At 52.4% G+C, this 8,054-nt stretch overlaps 1 protein-coding gene across 1 annotated transcript in view; it reads left to right on the top strand.

The window, feature by feature from the left end:
- Positions 1–7,489, top strand: part of GNL2 (G protein nucleolar 2) — a 26,046-nt gene extending 18,557 nt beyond the window's left edge. Inside the window, exons 13-16 of the mRNA XM_040619282.1 lie at positions 4,926–5,380; positions 5,946–6,031; positions 6,562–6,647; positions 7,299–7,489. Of these exons, the coding sequence (XP_040475216.1) occupies positions 4,926–5,380; positions 5,946–6,031; positions 6,562–6,647; positions 7,299–7,451 (780 nt within the window). The 3' untranslated portion in view covers positions 7,452–7,489. The remainder of the gene's footprint in view (positions 1–4,925; positions 5,381–5,945; positions 6,032–6,561; positions 6,648–7,298) is intronic.
- Positions 7,490–8,054: the final 565 nt, after the last annotated feature.

Here is an 8,054-nt window from a genome sequence, read left to right as displayed (position 1 = left end):
TGTTTGGTCCCCGGGTTATGAAAGGAAACTCAGTGTTGTGGTAGATTCTGGCCATGGGGACAGGCCCTGAAGCGCAGTGTCTGGGGAGCGGCGCGGTTCTGCTGAAAGGAGGAGGAGTCACACAGGATTAAGATGCGGCGAGTACTTTGAAAAATCAGGCAGAGGCTGACTTGGTATTCTGTGCCTTACTGTGGACTCTTTGCCGGTGGAAACGGTAGTTTATACTCCGTGGAAGTGCCTCGTGCGTAGCGCGAGTAGAGGGGAGACTTTGTAGCTTTGTCAGACGAGACTGAGCGTTGACCCGGTTCGGGGGTTCGTCTCTGGCTTCTGACCGCAGGTGTGGCAGTACATCACCTTGATGCGTCGGATATTCCTTATCGACTGTCCAGGCGTAGTTTACCCTTCGGAAGACTCGGAGACAGACATCGTGCTGAAGGGAGTGGTGAGTATTTTTGGTCCTGGCGGGCTCTTTGTTTGCTCTCTGCGGGGAGCATTCCGTGGGGGGGTTTCGGATACGTTTGCGTTTCACTCACTGGGAAGGCAGTTTGGGGTCAGCCCGTCCGGACAGACTTCAGGAACACGACGCTCCGCAGGGCGGCCTCTCCGTTCCACCGGAGGCTGCTTGGGGGGGCTGTGGAGCCGCGGGCGGATCTGCTCAGTGTCATCTCACAGCCGAGTTTGTAGTGCACACACGGCACCCAGAGGGAAGCAGGGCCTGTTTATGTTTAGCGATCATTCATCTTCGAGGGTTTATGGGCTGAGTCATTTTGGAACTCAGGCGTTTCCTCACTTGTTTCTGAATATGACCAGAACCTTTAAATGGCTCCACTTAACCTTAGCCAGGGCTGCTGGCCATACATCCTGTGCACATTCCTCCCCACTTTCCTTAAACTGTCTCTTCGTGTCCTGGGATTGGCAGGCTTTCCCCGTTTCTACAAGTGAGTAGCCTGAGACGGTCCAACTTGAGACTGCTTGCAGAGCCACGCAGTTCGTGTGTGGCGAGTGGGGATCGGTGCCGAGTCCTGGGCTCCGTGGCGGTGGCTGGCGTGCAGGGGCCTTTCGGCCGACCGCCGCTGGCCGCCTCGGAGACCGGCCCTGCCAGCCTCCCCTTGCACTGCAGTGTTGATATCTATTTTCAGATAGTGTTACAAATGAGAGAACTTCACTGCCTCCATATAAAATCTATAAGGCAGAAATCTCCTGTTAACGTCTAGGTTCAAGTTGAAAAAATAAAGACTCCTGAAGACCACATTGGTGCTGTGCTTGAACGAGCAAAGCCGGAATATATCAGCAAGACATACAAGATTGATTCTTGGGAGAATGCCGAGGACTTTCTTGAGAAGCTGGCGTTCCGGACTGGGAAGTTACTGAAGGTGAGCGAGGGTTTGTGAGAAGGTAGACCAGGACGGCAGACGTGTGTGGGGCTTCTTTTTGGTTTTTTTTTGGGAGGGGGTTGTTTATTCATTTTAAAAAAGGTTTTATTTTATTTTTTTATTTTTTTATTTTTTGTTTATTTATTTATTCGGCAGAGATAGAGACAGCCAGCGAGAGAGGGAACACAAGCAGGGGGAGTGGGAGAGGAAGAAGCAGGCTCATAGCGGAGGAGCCTGATGTGGGGCTCGATCCCATAACGCCAGGACCACGCCCTGAGCCGAAGGCAGACGCTTAACCGCTGTGCCACCCAGGCGCCCCCAAAAAAGGTTTTATTTTTAAGTACACCCAGCGTGGGGCTTGAACTCACAACCCTGAGACCAAGAGTCTCATGCTCCACCGACTGAGCCAGCGAGGCGCCCCTGGACCTTCTTTTGTGTGTGTTGTGCGAGTGGTATGAAACTTGGCAAACAGACGGTGATGAACAACTAGGGCGGCTGAAATGCCTCCATGCTGGGAGGTGGTTTTGTTCTTTGAATGTAACGGGGAGTCTTTTTGTGGCATTTCAGGGTGGAGAGCCCGACTTGCAGACTGTGGGTAAGATGGTTCTCAATGACTGGCAGAGGGGCCGGATTCCTTTCTTTGTCAAGCCACCCAATGCGGAGCCCCCTGCAGCCTCCCAGGTAGGAGAACAGGGTGGGCCCGTCTTCTGGAAAGTGTGGTTACTGACCTAGGCATGGTGCCTTTGATTGCCTTCCTTTATGGAGTACCTGTTTTCTTTGGGGTGTTTCCCTCCACTGTCTCCCATCCCCTAGAGCCGTTGCCATGACCTTGTCGGGGGTGGCATTTGGAGACCGGAAGGTAGGTCTGTGATAGAAGACCAAGTCTAAACACCAGTCTTTAGGGCCTTGAACAAAGAGGGCTCTAACTGTAAGTGCTCTTCTGATCCTATTCCTTATGCACGAGGACCAGAGGCACTTCCGGGATTGACTTAACATTTACTTGTTAGGCCCACATATGGCAGGCACAGGGAATGTAGGAATAAATAACACAGCCCTTGCCCTCAAGAAGCTCGTAATCAGGTGGGAAAGGAATGTGGTACAGTTTATAGCCAGGGAAAGAAGCCTTAGATTTGGGGCCTGTGGGATGGATTGAGACGCTTCCCTTCTGTTGTGTTTCCCTACCCCTGGCAGTGGACTGCCACAAGGCTCCAGCTGTGGCCCTTTGCTTTTCTATTTCTAGGCTCTTTTTCAGAGCTCTGCCAAGCCTTTGGAAGAGGTGGCTTTAAGTTTCGCTTCCATGCTAATGCTTTGGGTTTGTGTCGTTCTGGTTCCCTCTTAGCTGAACTCTGTTCCCAGAGTTTCAGTTATCAGTTAGAAACTTCCAGTTGTGTATTTTCTCCAGCATTTCAGAATCAACGTACCTGAAACGGATGTTAACTCTCCCCCCCCTCCAAACCCCTCAAGCAGCCAAAAAAACCCAAACCCAGTCGTCTCCCATCTTCTTTGTGCGTTAAGTCATTCCTTCATTGATTCATCCCTTCAGCGCCGGTGTGCAGAGGATCCCGCGTGCCGGGCGCTCTGCTGGGCACTGGCGGTACTACAGGGGAAGCCGGGAGTCCCTGCCTCTTGCACTTCTGTATCTGCGGATGCTCTGATACCAAATGCATTTCGCTTCTCCATACCAGTCTTGCAATGCTCTGACACCACTTGCGTGTCCAGTAATTCAGTTCAATTCTGACACTACCTCCGAGAGTTAGCACAGACCCCCAGGTTAAGGGTTCAGTCCCACAAGATGGCCCCCGCTTCAGAGGCCAGCTGCAGATGGAGTTCCCAAGTCCCCACACTTCTGCCCAGCCAGCTACAAATTCAGAGGTTCTCAGGTTTGACAATTTGCTAAAACAACTCCTAGAACTCAGAAAAGTGGTTTATGATGGCCACTTTATTTTAGAGGTTGCAGTTCAGGAACAGCCGAATGGAAGAGATGCGTGGGGCCAGGTGTGGGATTGTGGGTGGCACATCGGCTCCTTCGACCCAGAAGCCCCCCAGACCCGTCCTTCAGGGCTTCTCACGGAGGTTCCGTTCTATTGGCCTGATTGATGAAAGTATGGGCCATCGGTGATTGAGCTCCATCGCTAGCCGCCTCATCAAGTGCTGGGGCCTTCTGGTCCAGTCCCTGTTCTGAAGCGAGGCTCTACCATGAGCGTCTCACCAGCATAAGCTCCGGGGTGGTGGAAAGGGGCTTGTGATGAAAAACGACGGATGCCCCTTTTTTACTTAGGAGATATCAAGGGGTTTAGAGCTCTTGTGCCAAGACCAAACATATATTCTGACACTACAGGGAGACAGTAAACAGATCAATAGAGAATGTCAGGAAGCACTGCTTACTGTGAGGAAGACAAAACCAGGGTAAGGGGCTTGGGAGATGGAGAGGAGTGCTCTCGTACGTGGGGTGGGCGGGAGTGGCCTCAGAGGAACTGACATTTTGGCGGAGACCTTAAAGGTGTGCGGCAGAAGCCGAGTGGCTGTCTTGAGGGGAGCACCGGATGGGCAAAGGCTGCGGCTTGCCCAGAGCACCCGGGGCGGGAGCCTGCCTGCTGTGATCTGAGTGCTGCGGGGACGTCATAGGGCTGACCAAGGCGCGAGGGGCGGGAGGCATGGTGGGAGGCCCCGGGTGTGAGGAAGGAGGAGGTGTGGCAGGGTCTGTTGGGACCCTGTGTGCACAGGGTGGGGTGATCTTGATCTCTTCCTCCACGTGTGGTCGTTGCCTTTGAGATCAGTAGTTTCCCCAGGCTGTGATTTCTTTCTTTTTTTCTTTTTGGTAGTGGCTGAAGCTCTTCCACAATCCAAAAGCTAAAAACTTAGCTTCAGAAAAAGGTATAAAAATGCACCTACAAATTTTGTATGCAGTTCCCTGAATTTTCTGGATTCCTGATTTAATGAACACTTTGTGTAGCTGCTCTTGCCTCCAGAAACTCGCCCAAGTGCCGTGAATCTCAGTTGCAAGGATAAAATCCCACACATGCGAAGCGCCGGGACGAAGCCTGGCACACACTTCTCCTTCACTGTGACCTCACGGAGGCGGGTCATTTCCGTGGCCCCCAATTCACGCGGCTCCTTCTGGCCTCTCCTCGCCAGCTTCCCTCCTCTTGGTCACACCTTTCCTCCAGGGCCCTCCCCTGCGCCCCCGCTTAGCGCTCTGCTTTCCCTCTGGGGCAGTTGTGTGCGCTGCTCTCGGGTGTCCCTATCTTCCATGCCTTCCCCTCCGCGGGAAGGGTGGGGGGAGTTGGCAGCTCTGTGGGCCACGGCGGCCCCTCAGCGTGGGCTCGTCCTTCGGACCCGCAGCTGAATGCCTCTGATGCCTGAGTAGTGGCTTCCGGGTGTAATGCGCCTGGGCCTACGGGGGACGTGACTCCAGGGTGGGGGCGTTGCGCTCTCTCCCTCGGTCCCGAGAAGAGGACTGCCTCCTCTGAGAGCAGGCTGTCAGTTCAGAAATGGTTTTTATTTTCTGATCCCGTTCTCTCCCCCGCCTGCTCCCCTCTTTGGCCTGAATAGCTCCCATCCTCCTCGTCTTCGGACGTTGCCGCAGAAGCAAGCCAGAGGAGTGCAGAAGAGGAAGTTGCAGACACTGTAGCTGAAGCCTCGGAGCCTGTCACTGAGAAGGAAAAAGAGAACAGTCACTGTGACGCTGACTCAGAAATGCAGCAGATACTGGCACGGGTTCGGCAGAACTTTGGCAAAATCAATGTCGTGCCTCAGTTTTCCGGGGATGACCTGGTCCCTCTGGAGATGTCCGATATCGACGACGAGCTTGAGAGCTTTTCCGACGAGGAGCAGGAGGAGGAGGGACAGGAGCAACCGGGAGAAGAGGACGAGGAGTCTTGCCCGGAGTCCCCGGACGCGCACGCGGGAAATGACACCAAGGCGGTTATTAAAGCGCTGGATGAAAAGATTGCTAAATATCAGAAGTTTTTAAACAAAGCCAAAGCCAAGAAGTTTTCAGCAGTCAGGTAGTATCCTCATCTTCTCACAAATTGTGGTTCGTGCGTTCCTTTCTGAGACACTTGCCAAGAGGACTGGAGCTGTATTTTTTTTAAGATTTTATTCATTTGGCAGAAACACAGCGAGAGAGGGAACACAAACAGGGGGAGTGGGAGAGGGAGAAGCAGGCTTCCCTCTGAGCAGGGAGCCTGATGCGGGACTCGATCCCAGGACCCCAGGATCATGACCTGAGCCGAAGGCAGATGCTTAACGACTGAGCCACCCAGGCGCCCCTGGAGCAATATTTTTATGGGAGGTGGAAGGGAGTTATTGCCACTTTTTAAAAAAGTGATCTGTACGTCTCTGAGCTGCAGCTCCCTGAAGTAAGAGCAGCTTAGGTCCGCCTCTGACAAAGGCCCAGGGAGCTGCCGGAACTGCGGGGCGTTGCCACCTGCCAGCGGGCCGGGGAGGCAGCCGCGTGAAGGGGGTGGCGTTCTACAGTCCGCAGCGCGGTCCCTGCCCCCGGGCTGGCACGGGATTCGGGCAGCTGAGGCGAGTGATGGGCAGCTTTGTTACTGGGCTTTTCTGTTGCAGAATATCCAAGGGACTGAGTGAAAAGGTTTTTGCAAAATGTGAACAACAAGAAGCTGCGGAAGAAGTCGTAGAAGACACAGGCAAAGGTGAGTTAGTCAAACCGCCGAGCCGCCGCGTGCGTCTTCGGAACTGTGGGGAACGGGACTTCCCAAACTTGGAGGTTGTGCTGTGGTCCGCACAGGTGCTTCTCATTGCTGGCAGGTGACCCCGTTCCATATACTTTTTGTTGTATAGCTTGGATTATTCACTTTTCATTCTGCACATTTCTTGGGATTAATTCAGGAAGCTTCCTGTAAAAAGAGTATGTTAGTAACCTTACAAATAGAGGGGTGGGTCAGCCAGATCTTTTTGTGGGAGGCGGGATGTCTGGTCAGGTATCTGTTCTTTACTCCACTGGACTTGCAACTTCTGTGTGAAAAGTGTGTTTCCGTGGGCCCTCTGGCTTGGCACCCTCCTGGCCTCATCCTGCTTTCCTCTGCACTGTGCCCGCCGCACTCCATGCACACTGGCCTTCTTCCTCCAGCACATTAGGCTCATTCCCACCTTAGCATTCACAGACAGGTTTGAAGAGAAAATTCCCGTTTCTTTTCTGTGTGTTTGTGTGTTGTGTTTCCAGCACCTACCAAAAAGGGAAAGAAGAGGAAGGCACAGAGGGAAGAGGACCATTCGAATAAAACTCGCAGGATGCTTACATCTAAGGAAGTACGTGGTTTTGGTCTTAAACATCACCCAGGACGTAGAGGGGAGAAATCCATTTCCTAAGAGACACTCTTTCCAGAACTGATGGTCTGGAGTTGAATTCTCAGAACTCCAGTCCTAGGTGACCTAGTTGAGATCAGTTCAATAGGATCAAGAGTTGGCCCAGTGGATGAAGGTCCTTGAGTTCTCGATTGCTGTCCTCAAACATGTGGACTACCCTCTAGAAGGGTCCGCTGGTTTTCTGTGGTCTGTTAGTTTTCCGTGGTGAGCAGAGCTGTGTAGGCAGACGGATCCCTGCCCTCAGCTTTGTAACTGGGCTCATCAGAGCTGGGGTGGGCTCGCCTGGGAAGGGAAGAGCTTGTTACTGGAAGTGTTCACCCTTAGACAGAGGACCATGTGTCAGGAGTACAGTAGAAAAGATTCCAGCATGGACGATGGCTGGACCAAACGACAGTCTAGAACATGGCGCCATCGCAAGTTACCGTGGACGGGCACACTTGGGTCGTGAGGGGAGCCCTTTCTTGTTACTAGTGCTGCTTGTAGTACTTGGGGGAGCAGCACAGGAAGGGAGCACAGAGAAACGGGGGCCTATTCTGTGACTTTTCTGTGATTGGGTTTTTGGTCTTTCTTGTTCTTTTTTGCCGTTGTTTACAGCGGAGGCGAGCCGCACGGCAGCAGCAACCCAGGAAAGTTGGTGTACGCTACTATGAAACACACAACGTGAAAAATAGGAACAGGAACAGAAAGAAGACCAATGACTCAGACGAACAGAAACACAAACACAAAAAGTTCAAACATAAGCAGTAACGTTTTAAAAGTTTATTAAATTATACAAAAATATGCAATTAGAAACTGTGTTCCTTTTCTTCATGCCCAGTTGGCATTTCTGAGGCCATGATGCATTTCTGAGGTTTGACAGCTGAAACCCTTCACTGGTGCCGGTGAAAATGAAGTCCCTACACCACCAAGGCTTTAGAACTGGGGTCCGGTGGCACTTCAGACACGTAAAGGAGCCCTTAGTTCCTCCAGAGGGTAACCATGGCCTGCAGATCTCTGACAGAGATGAGGTCTACAGAATGGAAAGGGTGGAATTTCTTTTATACCGGCAAGTAGTTCGAAACAGAAACGTGAAAAGAAGATCTCAAGGATGTAGTGTACATGGCCTAGGCTTCAAAATGAGGGGGAAATGCCACTTCAGCTGTCCCTCCATGAGTCTGTTAGATGGACGCAGTCAGGACATGGGTGCTTTACTGCCAAGGAGTCCCGGAACTAGCACATCTCAGTGAACAGAGTTCTTTTCCAGGAAAATGGCAGCCCAGACAGGTGATTTGAGTGGAGCCCTAGAATGCCTCAGGACAGGGGGTAAAAGCTGGCTTCCAATCTGAGAGGAGAGAGACACGGGCATGTTTG

The sequence above is a fragment of the Ursus maritimus genome, unplaced genomic scaffold (genome assembly GCF_017311325.1).
Source record: "Ursus maritimus isolate PB19 unplaced genomic scaffold, ASM1731132v1 scaffold_32, whole genome shotgun sequence".
Lineage (NCBI taxonomy): Eukaryota > Metazoa > Chordata > Mammalia > Carnivora > Ursidae > Ursus > Ursus maritimus.
Note: the sequence above shows the minus strand (reverse complement) of the source record. Positions and strands in the feature narration are given on the sequence as shown.